Here is a 19,803-nt window from a genome sequence, read left to right as displayed (position 1 = left end):
CCGCCCCCAGGGCGCTGGCCCCGCCCCTCACAACTGCCCTCTCCCTCCTCGGCTCACGAACCTCGAAGAACTCGTGCTCCCGTGGGAAGCGCACCTGGCGCGCCGCGAAGGTGAAGGGAGCGGCCCCGGCCGCGGGGTCCCGCTCCACGGGCAGCGGCTCGGCCGCCCCGGCGGCCCCCGCCAGGCGGACGTGCAGCGCGGGCGGCAGCTGCATCGCCCAGCGAGCCGGCGCCCCCACGGCCTGTCGGCCACCGTCCGCACGTCGGCGGCGGCGGGGCGGGGCCGGATGTGACGTCGCCGCACTTCCGCTGCCGGAGGGGCTGTCGCTGCGGGTTTCGCGGGCTGGGTGCCCGGCTCCGCGCCCTGTGGTGAGTGGGGCGCGGGGCCGTGGGGTCTGAGTCTGGGGGCGGCTCCGGGGCGGAGCGGACGTCGCGCGTCCCACCGATGAGCCTCTGGGTCCCCTCCCGCCCCGAGCAGCGCAGGCTCCCGGCTGCAGAGGCTCCCAGCCTCCCTCCCGTCCTCCTTGCCGCCGCCGTCTCCCCCGGGCAGTGCCGCCGCGGCCTTCCGATCCCCTGTACCCAGACCGGTCCCCAGACTGGACCCCGAGTGGTTTTCGGCAAATTCACATGCGCTGAGCCCTCTGCATGTCCCACTGTCTTGAGGGTCTCTGTGTCCATTTGTGGCGACCGGTCGGGAGAAGCAGCGGCAGCATCAGAAAGCTGAGCTGAGCTGTTGCAGCTCGTGCTCCTCAGAGTTGTGCTCGGTGGGGCTGCTGTTGGTATTTTTGGTGGGAGGGTTCTGTGGATGTTCGGCTCCCCGGCCTCTTGCCCACGGAGATTCTAGACACCTCTGCAGTCACCGTGACTGCCCAGACTCCCCTAGGCATTTCCAGGCACCCGGGGCGGGGGCTGCCTGCAGGCGAGAGCCACAGATCTTGCAGGAATTGTTCCCCAAAGTGACGTGGAACAGCAGGCTCCTTGTATTAAGGACGTCTCTGCTTTTATTTCTACCACAAATGTAAAGTTTCATGAAGACAGATTTGGGGGGGGGTGTCGTTGTTTGATTGGTTTTTTTTCTTCTCTTTTTAGGGCTGCACCCATGGCATATAGAATTTCCCAGGCTAGGGGTGGAATCGGAGCTGTAGCTGCGGGCTTACACCACAGCCACAGCAAACGTGGGATCCCTAACCCATGGAGGGAAGCCAGGGATTGAACCTGCGTCCTCATGGATACCAGTTGGGTTTGTTACCGCTGAGCCACAGTGGAACTCCAAGACGGTTTTTAAATAAACATTTGCTGAAATGATCTTTCTTTAGAAGAGCCCTGTCCACCCACTTGTGTCTGGAGGAGAGGTGTTTTCTTTTGGTGGCCCCTGCAGTGTTCTTGCCATCTGGTGTGACCAGTGATCCTGGTCCAGCCGTTCAGGCCAGGCCGCGGTCCTGGGAAACCTCGTGGGAATGTGGGAAGCCTGGCTGTCGGCTGTTTTGCCGGTGGTTTGCAGCGCCTGGTCCAGCGTCCTCTGTGATTAACTGCAAGTCACAGGTAGTTTGGGGTGCTGGCAGGGAGTCCTGTACAGTTTGGGATTTCTCAGGTAGCAGTGGCCGTTTCCAGGTGGTTGGCCGTGTGCAGCGATAGCAACGTTTGTTTCTGCTTTTCTAGTAAGAGCGGTGCTGTGTTTCCTCTCCACGGCGGCTCTCTGGGTGGGATCTTCGTCTTTGCAGAGGAAGCGTGCAGAGGACAGACTCCTTGTCCAGAGCCCTAGAGCCTGGAAGAGACAAGTCCCCGTTCGGGCCGGCTGGGAGCCCTCAGCCCAGGCCCTGCCCCATGACGAGTCACTGTGAGCACCTCCTGGTGTAAAAAGCACGTGTGCTGGGAACTGATGCACCCACCTAGTGTCTGCTTTCGTGTTTGGAGATACTTCTGTCCGGTGGTTGACGTTTGCATGCCGTGACGGCCTTGGTCTCCCGTTGCTCAGGGTTAGAGTCTGCCTTTCTCAGTGAAGCGTTGCAATTTAATACTCGTGTTGTGGTCGTGCGTGTTAAGTGTCTCCCGCCTGATTTAACTCTTGGCTTCTCTTCACTGGAACTGTTGGCACCTTAATGGGTCGTAGAGCCTTTGATAATCCGTTGAAAGACCCTCTCCTAGAAAATTCACAGACAGACATGATTTTGCCTGTAATTTCCAAGGGTTCTTTTGTTTTTCATGCATCCTGAACTGTGAGACCTGCAAAGGAACAGTTTATGTGGGGGTTCCTGTCGTGGCGCAGCAGAAACGAATCTGACTAGGATCCATGAGGTTGTGGTTCCATCCCTGGCCTCGCTCAGTGAGTTAAGGATCCAGCGTTGCCCTGAGCTGTGGTGTAGGTCGCAGACAACAGCTCGGATCTTGTGTTGCTGTGGCTGAGGTGTAGGTCAGAGGCTACAGCTCCTATTCGACCCCTAGCCTGGGAACTTCCATATGCGGCCGTAAAAGATGGAAGTGTTTATGTGAAGTTTGCTCATGTTTGTTTTTTGAATCTGTGGCTAATTGCCTGTGACTGTCTGTCTTACTGTTAATGAGAATGGCTAACCGGGCTGCTCGTGGGTGGGAGAGCAGAAGCCAAAGGGGAGCCCACCAGCCCGGGGCCTGGGAGATGCAGCAAGTCTTAGCAAAGCCGCAGCCTGGCGTGCAGAGAGAGCATGAAACCGGAGATGACACGGGGACTGCAGGTGTGGGCCCCGAGTGGGAGGCGGGACAGGTGGCGGTTTCGGCTGTGCAGTGTCCCTGCGTAGCTCATGACCCCTAAGGGCCGGGACCACGGTGTCCACAGGACTGTCCGCACAGCCAGGAGGAGAAAGCACTGCAGCCAAGAGCGCCGCTCCCGCTGGCCCAGGGCCGCGCGGGGTTGGAGTTACCCCGGAGAAAGGAGGCTCAGGCCCCCGAGGCCACGTCCGCTCTGTCCGCACGAGGCAGCTCCCCAGCTGAGGAGTGAGCCTTGAAACTGGCCGGAGCAGGTGAGGCTCAGTTTTTGGTTCCCACCGGGAGCTGCCCACTGAGATAGCGCCCAGGAGGAAGTGACCAGCCTCACCGAGGGTCACCTGAGGAACAGGAGGACTGTCCCCAGGGAGGAGGGAGGCTGAGCCCCGTGTACTGGTGGGCAAGAGGCCGCTGTGTCTGCCCAGCCGGATGCCAGCTTGGCTTCTTAAAGACCTGACATTGGCCAAATTTGGTTGCTTTAAAAAAATTTTTTTTTTGTCTTTTTGCCTTTTCTAGAGCTGCACCTGCGGCATATGGAGGTTCCCAGGCTAGGGGTCCAGTCAGAGCTGTAGCCACCAGCCTATGCCACGCCAGATCGGAGCCGCGTCTGCAACCTACACCACAGCTCATGGCAACGCCAGATCCTTAACCCACTGAGCGAGGCCAGGGATTGAACCTGCAACCTCGTGGTTCCTGGTCGGATTCATTAACCACTGAGCCAGGACGAGAACTCCTGAAAATTTTTATTTATAATGGTTTTGGAGTCTCCGCTGTGGTTCAGTGGAAACGAATCTGATTAGTAACCATGAGGACATAGGTTCGATCCCTGGCCTCGCTCAGTGGGTTAAGGATCCTGTGTTGCTGTGGCTGTGGTGGAGGCCGGCAGCTGCAGCTCTGATTTGACCCCTAGTCTTAAGAACCTCCGGAGGCCGCAGGGGTGGACCTAAAGAGACAAAAAAAAATTTTATTTATGGCACTTTGTTTTGGTAACTGGCTTTCTTCTCACCTTTAGGAGGATGTGCTGTGATGTTTTCTGAGGAGCCGAAGCCATGAGCGAATTTCGGATTCACCACGACGTCAACGAGCTGCTCAGCCTGCTCCGGGTCCACGGAGGGGATGGGGCTGAGGTCTACATTGACCTGCTGCAGAAGAACAGGACCCCGTATGTCACCACCACCGTGTCTGCCCACAGTGCCAAGGTGCGTGCCCGCCCGGGCACAGCCCTGGGTGCGGTGGGCCCGTCCCTGGTGCCGCTCTTGGCAGAGGTCACCTTCCTGACTGGGTGGCCGTCTCCGGGCTGGGGCTGCGGGCAGGCAGGGCTTCTCGGGTGCTTTTCATGGAGCGCGTATTCCGCTCAACTCTGAGCCGTGTTGCCCCCGCACAGCCATGCCTCTCCCTCACCCCAAGGCGCTGAGGAGTAGGTCAAGGCTCGGGGTGGGCACTGGGCTGGCAACCTGGCCTCGGAACCCAGTCGCCCACCACGCTGCCCTGTGCCTGGTGAGGCGGCGCAGCTGTGCCCGATTGGCGTTTGCGTCCCGACACAGACCCCCTCTGGATGAGAACGGAAGCTCCTGGCCGTGGCCACGTGGAAGTCCCTGTAACGGGGGGTTTTTCTTTATTCAGACAACATGTAATGCACAACTGTAGGTTCCACGAGAGAAAATTCCGAAGTCTGTTTTAGAAACACATTATGAGACTTCATTCGTTTAAATAGCTCAACAGTGGTACAAGGATGACTTGGAGACGTTACTGAGCAGAAGAAAGAAAGTCTAGGAACACGCGATCATAATGATGTGTGTACACACACACACACACACACACGTTTTGTTTTGGTCATGGCGTGTAGTGGCTTGTGTGGGATCTCAGCTCCCAGACCAGTGTTCGAACCTTCGAACCCAGGCCACAGGGGTGAAGCCCTGAATCCTAACCTCTAGACCACCAGGGAACTCCTTGTGCTTAATTTATTATAAGGGAAGCATTTTATTTTATTTTTTTTATTTTTTTATTTTTTTGTCTTTTTGCTATTTCTTGGGCCGCTCCCGCAGCATATGGAGGTTCCCAGGCTAGGGGTCGAATCAGAGCTGTAGCCACCGGCCTACGCCAGAGCCACAGCAATGCGGGATCTGAGCCACGTCTGCAACCTACACCACAGCTCATGGCAATGCCGGATCGTTAACCCACTAAGTAAGGGCAGGGACCGAACCCGCAACCCCATGGTTCCTAGTCAGATTCGTTAACCACTGCGCCACAACGGGAACTCCCAAGGGAAGCATTTTAAATCGTTGAGCAAATGTAACCCCTGAACCTGCATGTGATGGTAAATTCCAGAGTGTGGAGTTAGGTGTATAAACTGAATGCATAAACTGCTAGGAAAATCTAAGTGACAGTTGTCTGACCTGAGGCTTAGGAAGCCTGACACGGGCAGAACCACAGGGCAGAGCGTGGGTGAGTTTAGCAAAATGTTGTGATGAGTTTTTTTAGTTTTATTTCAGAGATGTATAACTATTCCCTCTACCTAATTTCACTCTGGTTTTTTGGGTGTAGTTTTCCGCAACACTTTTTAAAGTTCCTGATTTTTATCACTAAATCACTCTGTCTTTACCTTTGAGGTTAAAATAGCAGAATTTTCTCGCACTCCTGAGGACTTTCTGAAGAAATACGATGAACTGAAGTCTAAGAACACAAGGAACCTCGACCCCCTGGTGTACCTGCTGTCGAAGCTCATGGAGGACAGGGAGGCGAGTGCTGGGCTGGGCCCGCGGGTCGGGGCTGGGCTCAGCCACACACTTGTCAGTTGCGGTGACACCGCACGGGGCCACAGCTGCTGAGGCCGCCTGGCCTCCGCCCTGCAGCGGCGCCCGTCCACCCTTCCCGGCCTCGCAGCTGTTGTGCTGCGCTAACGGTGGGGGGGGGAGTAACTCGTGACGGTGATGAACCCGGGGCGTTGACAGCCACCTCTGGGGCTCGGCGCTTCGTGCCTGTGCACGTCCCGTTCTTGTCTGTTTTGAATTCAGGGCGTGTTACTGGGATGCTGAGCAAGTGTGTCTGTAACCTGAGGGGCTGGGGCACCGGGTGGGGGGCCATCACTCCGGGGACAGATAAGGGGACCTGGTCCCGTGCAGCCAGGGAGACTGGCCACATGCAGAGAAAGGCCCCACCACGGGGAACAAAGGCTGGGATCCCGTCCTCTTGTGATCTGGGCACGTGGCCCCTCGTGGTGGCCGTGGGTGGGCAGTGTGAGCGACGCCAGTACCGTGTGCTTGCAGACGCTGCAGTACTTACAGCAGAATGCCAAGGAGAGAGCGGAGCTCGCGGCCAGTGCTGCGGCCAGCAGCACCGCCAGCTTCGGCGCCTCCGCCACGGCCTCCAAGATCTCCATGCAGGAGCTGGAGGAGCTGAGGAAGCAACTGGGCAGCGTGGCCACGGGCCCCACGTGGCAGCAGGTACCACGCAGCCCCCGGATCTGGGTGTGGAAACAGGCTGGTCAGGACCTGGCTGGGGGCGGGAGCCCTGGGCCCATCGCGGGCGGTTCGGCCTCGTAGGCTGGTGTGTGGCTCAGCCACGGCAAGGCCGGTTCTGCTTTTCCCTGCATGGCCGCCGCGCAGTTAGTTCGAGATGCTTTTCTCCCTCACTTACAGCTCCTCCTGCTTTCAACGCAGTGGCTTGCTCTGCTCTCCTGCCGTCTGTCTGTCTTCCTACTGTCCTTCTTCCGTGGCCTTCGAGCCACTCAGAGCCACATCCCATGAGGTCTAAGCTGCAGGCCCGTGCAGTTGGGCACGCCCTGTGTCCAGCGCCTCTGTCCCTCGGCCCCTTGGGGCTCAGGTGGGGGCGCCCCTTTGCCACCAGCTCTTGCTGGGCCTCTCCCTCACCTGGCTGTCGTGTTTGGACCCCGTGCCTCGGGAAAGGTGGCTCAGGCCGCACGAGGCTGGGCCTGTGCTGTGGGAGGTGCTCTGGGTTGACCTGTGGGCGCACACAGGCCGGCCCCTGGCGTTGTGACGGCTCGGAGGCATGTGTTTCGTTTGCACACGTTTGTTGAAGGTCTCGTGAGTGCAGGGATCCGCTCTTCACACCTTAGCCGTGTCACTGTCAAGTGTTTGTGCTAAAAGTGTGTCTTTTCTCTTTGTTTCTGAAAATGCCTCTCCCAGTCCCTGGAGCTCACCAGGAAGATGCTTCGAGACAAGCAGAGCAAAAAAAACTCGGGCCAGCGTCTCCCGGTCCTCCCGGCGTGGGTGTACGAGAGGCCCGCGCTGCTCGGGGACTTCCTGCCCGGGACGGGCGGGAGCGCGGACACAGCTGTTCCCATAGGTAGGTGGCGCGCTGACTTCCGCCGGCAGGAGCCTCACAGAAGTCTGTCTGCGCGACGCCCGCAGAGATGGCAGGCGGGCCTCATGCTGTCACAGGCCTCCGCTGCCCTTGGGGTCCCACGGGCCGCCGTCCCCCACGTCCCATCCCTGATCACCAGTGGGTGGCGACGTGGCAGCTTTCGGGCGGCTCTGTGCTGGCTTCGGGAGAGTGTGTGTCCTGGGGCTCCCGCGGACCTGGGGGTCGTCCTTCTCAACAGAATTGCGGGCACTGCAGGCGCTGCTGCCGGGTGTCGAGCCCCCAACCACACAGGCCTTCTAGTGTCGCGTTCAGAGGACCATGGGGCCTTTGGGGACGCGGTATGTGTCCTGTCGCGTGCATCTCACCTGGCAAGCCCTCCCCTGGTCAAAGAGCCGTGTCATCCCTCTTGCTCACAGCGCTCGCGTGAGAGGAGGCGCTGCGGTGCCCTTCGGCTGCCACGCTTTCTCTGCACAGCACCTGCCATGTGGCCGCTGGAGGAGCTTGCCCCGCGGAAGTCGTCACGGGGCCAGAGGTTGCAAAACCTGGTCCCTGGGACCATGTCCAAGGACGAGAAGCAGGGTGGCGGGGGGGCTCCTGGTAGCACCGGAGGTCGTGGGCATGTAGGGGGCCTGATGCTGCAGGCCTGGGGCAGGAGATCCGGGGGCCTGCTGGGCTGGCAGGTGCCACAGGCTCCCCGTGTGGCCAACAGAAAGCAGAGAAGTTTCTCAGCGCTGCCAGGGGACTCTGTTGACGTCGGGTGTGTGTGGTCGTTAGAAGAGCTGAGTTCCCGGCCCTGCGTGAGGCCCACTCGGAACTGCCGGGGAGGCCCAGCCTCAGAGGAGGCGGCCAGGAGCTGGCTCAGCAGGGCAGGGTGTGCTCACAGACAGCAGACGTGGCGCGTTCCCATCTGGGCCCTGCCACTGGGGCGGGTCCCGCGCACACCCAGGGTGGGCCTGGCCGGGGGCAGCTTCTGCGGCCGCCTTGCACAACGACGCTCCCGGGAACTTGGGTAGGGCGGGCGGCCTGGCCACCTCCCTCCCTCAGCCACAGGCTCGCGAGGTGGGATCAGCGTCCGTCCTTCGGGCCCCATGTCACCTCTGTCACGCCCTGACACGGCTTCTCCCATGAGCCTCTGTCCCGTCTGCGCTCAGACCTGTGTGGTCAGGGTGCCTGTCCTCAGCCCTCCCCTGGCCTCCCTGTGGCAGAGTCTCACCTGGGAACCGCCTGCCCCCTCGTGCGACGTGCAGCCTGCCCCCCGCCAGCCACATGGTGCCTCCCAACCTCCTGGAGCGGAGGCAGCCCCCACCTGCCCGAGGCCGGGCTGCCCTTCTGCGCACGGGCCTGCAGCCCCGTCTGCTCACCCGGGCCGCCCCAGCCTCGTTCAGACGGTGCCGCGAGTCCGTCCTCAAAAGCCCTGCCCTGGCCTGGCGCTTGGCCCCAGAGACCCCACGTGCAGGGACCTCCTTGCCTCTAGCCATGTGTGCAGCTCCCCCCGCCGCCGCCTGCTGTGGCCTTTGTGGAGCCAGAGCCTCCGGCTCAGGTGCTCTGGGTGTGGCCAGTGGACACGGGTGGCTTGTCTCCCCTCTCGCCATCTCGGCCTGGGTCCTCAGGCTGTGCCTCTGGGCTCATCGGCATTTCCTTTTCCCGGGAGACCGCGCCTGTTTTAAGGAATCTGATGTCCCCAGTGTGGCCCCAGCTCGGTCCCTAGCACGGCTCTCCACGATTCCGGCTCATGTGGCCATTCATCTGCTGAGCATCCACGACGGCTGCCGGCCTTCCCCGGTGTCGTCGCCACTGCCGCGTGGTGACTGGTGGTGCCCGAGTCTGCCCCACAACCCCGTGCACAGCCAGCTGGGTCCCAGCGCCACCTCCCCCCACGCCTCCAGCCTGAGGGCGGCTTCCACCCTCAGCCACTTGGGCTCAGACGCTCCCACAGAGCTTCCTGTTCTGTCTGCTGTAACAGCTGGTGGACACTGGGTGCAGCTGGCGGGGACCTTGGTGGCTGCGACACTGCGTTGGGGTGTGGACCCTGAGCCCGCCCTGCCCCCAGGCCATCTCTGTCCTCAGAGCTGGCCTCAGGCGTCTGTTCTTTGCCCCTGAGGCCATCTCCATGGAGCGGTGGAGACCCTGGTGGCTTGGTCCGTCCAGTCCCTGCGCGGTGTCCCCTCACCTTGGAACATCTCCTGTCCCCTAGAGCTTGGCCTCAAGCTGGCCTCCTGACAGCCCTGCGCCCTCGGCTGGCCTCACGCGGTGCAGCTTGTGACGCTCCTCTCCCCGCGCTGCGGGCAGGGTCCCCACCCCAGGGCCTGCGCCCCCCGCCAGGCCGGGGTGGCCCCGACGTTGGCAGTAAATGGTGCAGAGGTCAGCAGCCCTGCACTTGAAGACCAGGCGGCCAGACCTGCCCACCTCCAGGGTCGTGAAGGTCACGTCCGAAGGCCGCTAGGGCCGTGGAGGGTCTGCGTGGAGTGGCTCTGAGTCCAGAGGGACCGGTGCCTGGACAGGTGGCCGTTGGACTCATACCTGTCCCACCTCTGCAGATAGGTGTGTGCCCACGGATGTGTGCAGCCGGCAGTGCCCCTGTCAGCTTGGGTGTCTGGGCCGCCCATCCTGAGCTGCCAGGCCCCGGCTTGGGTGCCCTGCTGCTGACCTGGGTCCCCACAGGGCCTGGGGGCGTGGGGGGCAGGGGCCGCCCTGCGGGGCCGGGGCTCTGGCAATGTCGCGGACGCCTTTCTCTTGGTGCTGCCTCCACCAGTGGGGGTCTGGGAGGGCGGCAGGACTGTCTGGGCTGTGAGGAGTTGGGGGGCGGCCCTGGTCCGTGGCCTGTGACTGTTGAGTCTGTCGGGGTCACAGGGAACCATCTCAGTCACGCGTGGGGTGGAAACCGTCGGCTCTTTGAAGCGTTCACAGAGAACCTCCTTATCCTCACACGGCCCGGGCTTACAGCTTGGAAGTACGGCGCGCATCAGAGGTGCTTCTGGGGAGTTCCCACCAGGGCTCAGTGGGTTAAGGACCCGACTGGTATCCATGATGTGGGTTCGATTCCTGCCCTCGCTCAGTGGGTTAAGGATCCAGCGTGGCTGTGGCCTAGGCCGGCATCAGCAGCTCTGATTTGACCCCTAGCCTAGGCACTTCCGTATGCCGCGGGTGCGGCCACACACAAAAAACAGTGCTTCCGATTCCCAGCCTGGTCCCTTTAGACAGGAACGCACGCGCATGTGTGTGTGTGTGTGTGTGTGTGTGTGTGTGTGTGTGTGCACGCATGCGCGCGCATGTGTGGGCTTCCGTTTGCTTGGTGCGCGCAGGCTCTGCCAGGCAGGGCCACTCCCAGGGTGCCCAAGCGCCTCTCCTGGTGGTCGCTGTGGAGGCACAGCCATTGGGGCCCCGCATGAGCACCGTGGTTCCGCCGTCCACGAGCGCCGGAGGCAGGTGCGCGAGGGGAGCGCACGGGGAGCCTGGCGGCGAGGCCCCAGCCGGCATCTCGGCCCACAGGCTCGCTGCCCCTGGCCTCCCAGGAGGCGGCCGTGGTGGAGGACCTGCTGTACGTGCTGGTGGGCGTGGACGGCAGGTACATCAGCGCCCAGCCCCTCACGGGCAGGCAGGGCCGCACCTTCCTGGTGGACCCCAACCTGGACCTGTCCATCCGCGAGCTGGTGAGCAGGATCCTGCCGGTGGCCGCCAGCTACTCCACCGTGACCAGGTAGATGCGGGAAAGCTGCTCAGCCCTCTCTGGGGAGAGGCCCCGGGGAGCAGGGACGAGGGCGCCTGGGGTGTCTCCTGGGGAGGAGCTGCGTGCAGGCGGCCTGGCCTCCTGAGGCGGCTGTGCCCTGGGGCTGGGCTGTGTGCCTTTCGTGCTGCAGGTTCATCGAGGAGAAGTCCTCCTTCGAGTACGGGCAGGTGAACCACGCCTTGGCGGCTGCCATGAGGACACTGGTGAAGGAGTACCTGGTCCTGGTCACGCAGCTGGAGCAGCTGCAGAGGCAGGGCCTCCTGTCGCTGCAGAAGCTCTGGTTCTACATCCAGCCTGCCATGCGCTCCCTGGACATCCTGGCCTCCCTGGGTGCGGCCCGGGCTGGGGTGCTCAGCCTCCACTGCTCACGGTCGCGAGAGCCAGGCTGTGTAGCTTCGTGGGGAGTTAGCTGGTGTGTGGGCGGAAGACAGGGAGCGGTCAGGGGAGTGGCCAGAAAGTGCAGCCTTAGAGTTTGAGTCCATCCCACAGAGAAAGCCTGTCCCGCATTCCCGTCGTGGCCCAGCAGGTTAAGAACCTGACTGAAGACCAAAAAAAAGAAAGAGAAAGCAAGCCCGTCCCCCGAGGAGGCGAGAGGGGCGCCAAGGGGCTCTGGCCCGGCACGGGGACCCCGTGGCACTGAGCCCTCTCAGCACTGAGCCCCGCCTGCCTCCTCCCCTGGCAGCCACCTCGGTGGATAAAGGCGAGTGTATCGGCGGGGCGACCCTGAGCCTCCTGCACGACCGCAGCTTCAGCTACACGGGCGACAGCCAGGCACAGGAGCTGTGTCTGCACCTCACCAAGGCCGCCAGCACGCCCTACTTCGAGATCCTGGAGAAGTGGATCTACAGGGGCATCATCGACGACCCGTACAGGTGGGCCCCGGGGCGCCCGCGCGGGCGGCAGGCCCTTCTCAGCATGGCACCTTGCGGGCCCAGAAGGAGGCGGGGCGGGGGCTCCCGACGCGTCCAGCTCGGACGGGTGTCTGTCAGCTTGAAGGAGGAATCTGCTGCCCAGAAATAGTTTTCTCGGTCAGCGGCCCAGTAGCAGCGCCTCGTGTGGAGGCCTAACGAGGACGCCCTCCCACGGTCGCGACGAACGCAAGCGACCTCTGGCCCATGACGAGAGGGCGCCTGCTCTGTTGGTGACAGGCACACGTGCCTGATGGGAGTGCCGTTTTGTTGCCCAAGCTCGAGGTTCCAGCAGGAGGGGCGACAGCAAAGAGGCGTCAGCCTCTCGTCCGCTCCTGGGGCCCCTGCGGCGAGGCCGGCGGGTCCACCCGCACACAGCTGAGAGCCAAGGGCGCTGCGGCTCGCGCGGCCCTGGCCGCCCCTCCAGCCCGGCCGCCCTGCCTTTCAGCGAGTTCATGGTGGAGGAGCACGAGCTGCGCAAGGAGAAGATCCAGGAGGACTACAACGACAAGTACTGGGACCAGCGCTACACCGTGGTGCAGCGGCAGATCCCGTCCTTCCTGCAGAAGATGGCCGGCAAGGTGCTCAGCACAGGTGACTGCTGCGCCCAGGCGTGGGCGTGTCTCAGCCCCTGGGGACACCTCAGTTCGGACACCAGCTGCTCGGGGTCGGTGCAGGCCCCACTGGGTGAGGGCTCATTCCCCCGAGCACCGCCCCCCCCAGACGCCAGCCACAGGTGCCGGGTCCTCAGGCCACAGCACCTCTGTCCACCGCCCCTCCTCCTGTTGCTGTGACGGCTCCCGGAACCCGGGGGACACTTGACCCACGGGGTTGCTGGCCTGCTGTAGAGGACGTGGCGAAGGATGCAGGTGGCCAGCCCGACGTCCCCGGGGCAGGTCTGGAGGGGTCGGTCCTGAGCACAGGGGCGGCTGGCCCCGTGGAGCTGGGGTGCACCGGCCATCCCCCCGCCCCCAGCCCCCAGCAGCTCAGAGGCTCCCAGACCCCTTCCCGCGGGGTTTTCACGCAGGTCCGGCCACAGTGGACCCCCGGCCTGGTGATTCGCTCAGCCTCCAGCCTCCAGCCCCCCGGACGTGAGCTGAAACGGGGCCGGAAGGGTCCGCTCTCTGCTCACGTGGTGCTTCCTCTGGCCCCTAGCCCCGTCCTGACGCTCTGGAGGGACGGCCAGGAGCAGCCCCATTAGCCTGGACTCCGAGGGGTGGAAGGGGCCTGTGAGCAACCAAATCCCGAGGGTTTGAGGAGCTCAGGGCCGGGAACGGAGACCAGCTGCACGAGGAGTCTTAGGTCACAGTGTCTCAGGCCAGCTCAGGAGTCAGTCAGGGACACAGGCCCCACGTGGGTCAGGAACCTGACTAGAGACAGGTGTGGGTTCTGAGGGCCGGGCTGGGGAGGGTTGGGAGCTGATGTAGTACCTGGTCCCTGTGAGGCGCTGAGATGAGTCTGTGTCCCTGATGAGAAGAGTGCACACACGAGGGGTCACGGGAGATGGCAGCCCTTCAGGGGCGACAGCTGTGCTGCTCCGCTCTGGGCGAGGGGCTCCCAGGACGCTTAGCTGGGCCCTGCTCTTCCCGTCCCCTGGCCAGTGTTTGGGCTGCAGCGTCTGGGGTTCAGGCCTGCGATTTTATGACGTAAGCAGCAAAAATTGTAATGCGCCTTCCTGTGTCCCTCTCCAGGGAAGTATCTAAACGTGGTCAGAGAATGTGGTCACGATGTCACCTGCCCAGTGGCCAAAGAAGTCGTCTACACACTGAAGGAGCGGGCCTACGTGGAGCAGATCGAGAAGGCCTTCAGCTACGCCAGCAAGGTGCTGCTGGACTTCCTGATGGGGGAGAAGGAGCTGCTGGCCCACTTGAGGTGCGCCGGCCCGCTCGCACCGGGCTCTGCAGCCCGAGGAGCCCCACTCGGTCCCACCTGATGCCCCAGAGGCCGGCCAAGGGTGGTGTCTGCCCGTGTCCCCTTGTCTGCCGTGGCAGGGCTCCCTGACTGGGCCACCAGCCCCTCCTGGGGCCCCCTCTGAAGTCCTTCACAGCGTTTCTGGCCGCATCTCCTCCTGCACAGCTGGGCTTGGTGGTCCCGGGTCCCTGCTGCAGGTTTCCGCTCATTTTGAGCCAACCCCGCATCCCCTGTGAACGTACCTCCTGCTGTGGGCACCAGTGGGAGGCCCCGTGGGTGTGGACCCCCGGGGCCTGGGGGGCCCGCCGGCCCCAGCGCCCAGGCCGTCCTCAGGTCCGCAGCCTCCCGCCCCACCCGCCCGCCTGCAGGTCCATCAAGCGCTACTTCCTGATGGACCAGGGCGACTTCTTCGTGCACTTCATGGACCTGACGGAGGAGGAGTTGAAGAAGCCGGTGGACGACATCACACCCACCCGCCTGGAGGCGCTGCTGGAGCTGGCCCTGCGCATGAGCACGGCCAACACCGACCCCTTCAAGGATGACCTCAAGGTGGGCTGGGCGCCGGAGCCGCCGGAAGGAGGCGCTGCAGACGGCAGCCCCCGACGGCGGCCCTTCCTGCCTCGGTTCACACGCTCGCGTGGGTCTCCTCGGCTCGCGTGGGTCTCCTCGGCTCGCGTGGGTCTCCTCGGCTCTGCAGGGCCGCCAGTGCTGAGCGCCTGCATCCTGGGCTCAGTCCCTCGGGTCGCGGTGTGTGAGCCTTGCCAGCCAGGGCTGCGGTCTGCGGCCGTGGCTGTCCCGCAGGCGTGTGGGCTGGTCTCTGGCGTCTCTGGCCTCGTAGCCCCTCTGCTCGAGCGGTTTGGAAGTTTCCGGAGGATCCGAGAGGATGCTGGCTGCAGGGTTTGGTAGCATTCACCCAGGACCCTTCCTGTGTTGCGAGGGTCTGAGTATTTCTTGACTCCTCCCTGGTTACGGTTTGTGCCAGTGCTGAGTTTCCTGGAGTCGGTCTCGGTATTCCCGTGTACTGCAAATCTGCGTGGCAGACAGTTCGCGTAGTCCTGTTTATTCCTGCAGGGTGGCAGTGATGACCCCACTCTCCCTTCGGATTTTGGTAATTTGAGCAGTCTCTCTCTCTCTTTTTTGCTTTTTAGGGCCGCATGTGCGGCACATGGAGGTTCCCAGTCTGGGGGTCTAATTGGAGCTGCAGCTGCCGGCCTACCCCACAGATCACGGCAACCCGCTGAGCAAGGCCAGGGATTGAACCTGCGTCCTCATGGATACTAGTCGGGTTCACTACTGCTGAGCCACAGTGGGAACTCCAAGCGGTCTCTCTTTTTTAGGTCAAGTGTAGCTAAACGTCAGAGCAGAAACTGGTTTCATCAGTTTTCTTTGTTTTTCTACTCTGTTTATTTCTGCTCCAATTTTTATTATTTCCCTTTCTGCTAACTTTGAGTTTAGTTTGCTCTTTTTCTAGATTCCGAAGTTGTACAGTTAGATTAACCTGAGCTCATTCTCTTTTAACATAGGTGTTTGCTGCTGTGAATTTCCTTCTGAGTTCTGCTTCTACTAAATCCTGTCAGTGTTGGCTATACTCCTTCCTCCGTGTCCATGAGTTTGTTTCTCTTCTGTAGAAAGGTTCCTTGGCGCCGTACATTAGAGTCCAGATACAAGTGATATCACGTGGTGTTCCTCTTTCTCTGTCTGACTTACCTCACTTAGCATGAGAGCCTCTAGCTCCGTCCACGTTGCTGCACATGGCGTTGATTTGCTCGCTTTTTGGCTGAGTAGTGTTCCGTTGGGTCTATGTACCGCACCTCCTTAATCCACTCATCTGTCAGCGGACACATGGTTGTTTCCACGTCTTGGCCATTGTGAATAGAGCTGCTATGAACATAGGTGCGTGTGTCTTTTTCAGGGAAAGCTTTGTCTGGATATATGCCCGGGAGTGGGGTTGCTGGGTCAGAAGGCAGTTCTGTGTATAGTTTTCTGAGGAACCTCCATGCTGCTCTCCATAGTGGTTGTACCAGCTACATTCCCACCAGCAGTGCAGGAGGGGTCCCTTTTCTCCACAGCCCCTGCAGCACTTGTCATTTGTGGATTTATTAATGATGGCCATTCTGACTGGGGTGAGCTGGTCCCTCACAGTAGTTTTGATTTGCATTTCTCTGCTAGTCAGGGGTGTTGAGCATTTTTCATGTGCCTGTTGGCCATCTCTGAATCTTTTTTGGAGAAGTGTCTATTCAGGTCTTTTGCCCATTTTTTTCAATTGGGTGGTTGGGTTTTTTGCTGTTGAGCTGTATAAGTTTGTATGTTTTGGAGATTAAGCCCTTGTCAGTCTCATTGTTTGAAACTCTTTTCTCCCATTTTTTTTTAATGTCGTTTCCTTTGCTGTGCAAAAGGGAGGCGGTTTAGTTTGTACACCGGCATTTATCTGGGGGTATCTGCCTTTTGGAGCCCGCCTCCGTGGTCTGGAATCGGGACCCGGAGGAACTTCCTCGCGGAGTTCCTGGAGTCGCTCTTCCAGTCACAGCGTGGGGGCTGCCCTGATGCGCTTTCATTTCTCTTGCCCCAGATCGACTTGATGCCCCATGACCTCATCACCCAGCTTCTGCGGGTCCTGGCCATCGAGACCCAGCAAGAGAAGGCCATGGTGCATGCTGACCCCACCGAGCTCACGCTCAGCGGCCTGGAGGCCTTCTCCTTCGACTACGTGGTCACGTGGCCCCTGTCTCTGATCATTAACAGGTGACCGTCCTGCGCTCACCCCATCACACCCCTGGGGTTGCTGGCCGCCCTGCGGCGCTCTGTCCCCTGAGCCCCCCCTGCAGCATCTGGTGGCGGCAGCAACCCCTGGGCCTCGGTGGAAACCTGCCGCCTGTTCCTTCTGCCAGGAAAGCCCTGACCCGCTACCAGATGCTCTTCAGACACATGTTCTACTGCAAGCACGTGGAGCGGCAGCTCTGCAGCGTCTGGATCAGCAACAAGGCCGCCAAGCGGTTCTCCCTGCACTCGGCCAAGTGGTGCGTTCCCCTGCGCTCCCTCCTGCAGAGCAGGGCGTCCCTCTCACACCCCGATTTCGTTCGCCGCTCGACCCCGTGAGCTTCGTGCTGCCCGGGCTGCGGGGTGGCCGGCGGGGGGACCAGCAGGAGCAGCGCCACGGGGACCGGGGGCCCTCGGGCAGGGTCCGCGGCTGTGCGCGTCTGAGGCCGCCGCCCGCGCAGGTTCGCTGGTGCCTTCACCTTGCGGCAGCGCATGCTCAACTTCGTCCAGAACATCCAGTCCTACATGATGTTCGAAGTGATGGAGCCGACCTGGCACGTCCTGGAGCAGAACCTGAGATCCGTGAGTGTGGGCCAGCGCGTTACAACACCTGGCGGGGTCCGCAGGGGGCCGCGGTAGGAGAAGAGGGCAGCGCGCAGGACCGGTGGGGGGGGCTGGGGGCAGCCGCCCGGGTCAGGCCACTGGGAGAGCGAGCGGTTCCCTCGGAGCCTCGGCCCCAGGCTGGTGCCCTGTCCAGCCCTTCCCGGGCCCCAGATCCAGGAGCAGAAGGTGCCAGAGCTGGGTCTCCCCGTGTTCCCTGTCTGCACCCCCAAGCCTTGGACTTGGGAGGCACATTTGCTGCGTCCTCTCAGGGGTATTGGAAGTCGCCCCTCAAAAGAACACGGGCCCCCTTAAAGAAGGAAGCAGAGCCGAGCGCCCTGAGCGTCAGCCACGCGTCGCTTCCTCCCGCCAGGCCTCCAACATCGACGACGTGCTGGGGCACCACGCGAGCTTCCTGGACAACTGCCTCAAGGACTGCATGCTCACCAACCCCGAGCTGCTGCGCGTCTTCTCCAAGCTCATGTCCGTGTGCGTCATGTTCACCAACTGCCTGCAGGTGCGCCGGCCCCAGCCCCGGGGACATGTGCCCCGACCGCCGCCTGGCCCCAGCCCCGGCCTCAGGGGACCCGTGCCCCGACTGCCGCCCGGCCCCGGGACACGCGGAGCAGGTCAGCCTGGCTGACGCGTGTGTCCCCCTGACCCCAGAGATTCACGCAGAGCATGAAGCTGGACAGCGAGCTGGGCCACCCGGCTCTGGAGCCTGGCGCGATGCTGGGGCCGCCCACGGAGGCCGAGCGGGCTGAGGAGCGGGCCCGGAAGGAGCTCGCCCGGAAGGTGGGTGGCCCGGCGGGGTCCCAGGGACCTCCTTCCTCCCACTCGGGTTTGACGCGGCGTAAGGACTGCAACCTCGCTGCCGCCCCGCCGCCACCCTCCCACTCCTCTTCCCCCGATGAGAGAAAAGGCCGTCGTAGGTGGCGTGCCCGACGCAGGCACAGAGCGCCTCGCTTTCCACGGTGCAGAGCCCAGCCTGCCGCGCTCCGGGCGAGGCCACTTCCCCAGGGGTGTCGGGGTGAGGTGGTGGGGCTGGGCTGAGGGCGCACCGCAGAGGCTGGGGCTGTGGGTCCCGCAGTGGCTGTGGCAGAGGTCTGTCTTGAACCGGAAGGGGCAGGCGGCTCAGCAGCTGCATCCCGGGGGGCGGGCGGACAGCCCAGGGTGCGCCCCCACCCAGAGAAAACAGGGTCAGCTTCAATCCCTGGGCTGCACGATCCGGGGCCCGCTTCTTCCGGGCGCCCAGTGGCAGGGGAGGCAGGCCAGCTACCGCAGCATGTCCTGCGTCTCAGGAATTTTCACACTGGCCTGTCTTTTTACCTCTTATCACTGAAAACTTCCCAAGACACTTTCTTCTATTAAAAAAAAGAGAAAGGCTGAGCCGCCGGAGGTGGCGTGTCTTGCAGTGCCTGGCCGAGCACGTGGACGCTCCGCAGCTGGCCTCCAGCTTTGAGGCCACCATCACCAAGTTCGATAAGAACTTCTCAGCGCACCTGCTCGACCTCCTGGCCCGGCTGAGCATCTACAGCACCAGCGACTGCGAGCACGGCATGGCCAGCGTCATCTCCAGGTGGGCGCCACGGCCCTCGCGTCCACGCCGCTCGCCATGCACCCTCCGTCACCCAGGGCAGGTGTGACTGGGGCCACATCGGCTCGGCTGAGGCCGCTGTCCTTGGCCTCCTTCCTCTGCTGCCACCACTGCTGGTCACTTGCTGGGGGGACAGCACGTGTACACGTGTGTGTGTTCACGTGTGTGCATTCCCAGATGGGTGTGCTCACACACGTGTGTGTGTTCACCAGTGGGCACCGGGTTGCCCCATCAGTCCCCCAGTTTGTCAGTGCCCCCAGGGCCCTGGTCAACTGCACTCAGCGCTGTGCGCCTGAGCCAGGACCCAGGGCACTAGAAGGGCCCTTTGGCCCTGTTTGCAGGTGAGCAATGAGGTGCTGTCCTGGGGGGAGCGGGGGGACAGGAAGTCGCTGGGAGCAGTTGGGGGGGGGTCCGGTCAGCTCATCCGGTCTGCCTTGCTGGGTGCATGGGGCTGGCTGTGCCTCAGACCAGCACCTCGAGCTGCCGTGACTGTCTGGGGTGCACTTCAGCAACCCTGGGAACGGCCAGCATACAGGTCTGATGCGAGCAGGAGTCCGTAGGGTCTGTGTGGAGAGGACGGGGGTGTGGTGGCTACAGACTGGCCAGCAGGGTTTGTGGGTCCCTGCCCCTCAGGGGGTCGTGGTGGTCTTCTCACTTGAGGGGGGCGCCTGGTGGGGAGGGGCAGCCTGGTGGGCCGCCTGAGACTTAGCCAAGCCTCGGGACCACTCTGTGTTGCCCACAGGCGTCTCTGGGTCCTGGGCCAGGGTTGCAGAGCCCCGCCATCCGGCCTGGAGGCGTCCGTCTCAGCTTAGCGTCCTCCTGTGGCCCAGCTCCCATGCCAGCAACGCTGGGGCAGGCGGAACCCAGGGCCCACGGGTGCTGGCCACCTGAGCACCCCGGCGCCTGGGGCAGAGCCGGCCCTTCGCTGTGGGCCGGAAAGGGGGTTGCCAGCACAGCCCCCAGGGGAGCCCCCGCCCCCATATCTGCAAGGACCCCACTTGCTTCCCCACAGGCTTGACTTTAACGGCTTCTACACCGAGCGGCTAGAGCGCTTGTCCGCAGAGAGGAGCCAGAAGGCAGCCCCCCCAGTGCCCGGGCCTCGGGGGCCCCCAGCTCTAGTGCCCAGGGTCGCCGTCACCGCACAGTGAAGCTGCAGGTGGATGAGTTCAGAGGTCTTTCATCAGGAGTTCCTGGAACTCGTGTGCGTGTGTTCTTGTTTAAGCATAAAGTCTAGAAGCATCTGCA

The 19,803-nt window shown here is 62.4% G+C and overlaps 2 protein-coding genes across 10 annotated transcripts in view; one reads left to right on the top strand and one right to left on the bottom strand.

Moving 5' to 3' along the window:
• The window catches only part of ZNF511 (zinc finger protein 511), a 9,854-nt gene extending 9,570 nt beyond the window's left edge, over window positions 1–284 (bottom strand). For all 5 annotated transcript variants that reach the window (XM_021073933.1, XM_021073935.1, XM_005652421.2 and 2 more), the window contains exon 1: window positions 62–284. In XM_021073933.1, the coding sequence (XP_020929592.1) occupies window positions 62–214 (153 nt within the window). In that variant the 5' untranslated portion in view covers window positions 215–284. The remainder of the gene's footprint in view (window positions 1–61) is intronic.
• Window positions 280–19,803, top strand: TUBGCP2 (tubulin gamma complex associated protein 2). 5 transcript variants are annotated; one of them, XM_021073931.1, is made up of 20 exons: window positions 649–1,541; window positions 1,659–1,836; window positions 2,809–2,992; window positions 3,748–3,934; window positions 5,345–5,473; window positions 6,002–6,178; window positions 6,881–7,040; window positions 10,548–10,755; window positions 10,916–11,115; window positions 11,468–11,657; window positions 12,142–12,287; window positions 13,385–13,565; window positions 13,973–14,153; window positions 16,174–16,346; window positions 16,493–16,621; window positions 16,823–16,943; window positions 17,335–17,478; window positions 17,628–17,756; window positions 18,377–18,540; window positions 19,571–19,803. In XM_021073931.1, exons 4-20 carry the CDS (start codon window positions 3,785–3,787, stop codon window positions 19,704–19,706), a joined length of 2,718 nt encoding a protein of 905 aa, XP_020929590.1. In that variant the 5' UTR covers window positions 649–1,541; window positions 1,659–1,836; window positions 2,809–2,992; window positions 3,748–3,784; the 3' UTR covers window positions 19,707–19,803. The 5 variants fall into 5 exon arrangements, 4 of the variants coding, with proteins under 4 accessions (XP_020929586.1, XP_020929588.1, XP_020929589.1 ...); XM_021073929.1 differs by lacking the exons at window positions 649–1,541; window positions 1,659–1,836 and adding an exon at window positions 287–368; XM_021073930.1 differs by having other exon boundaries at window positions 349–2,707.

This window comes from Sus scrofa, chromosome 14, assembly GCF_000003025.6.
Source record: "Sus scrofa isolate TJ Tabasco breed Duroc chromosome 14, Sscrofa11.1, whole genome shotgun sequence".
Taxonomy (NCBI): Eukaryota; Metazoa; Chordata; class Mammalia; order Artiodactyla; family Suidae; genus Sus; species Sus scrofa.
This window is presented reverse-complemented; position numbering and strand designations above follow the sequence as displayed.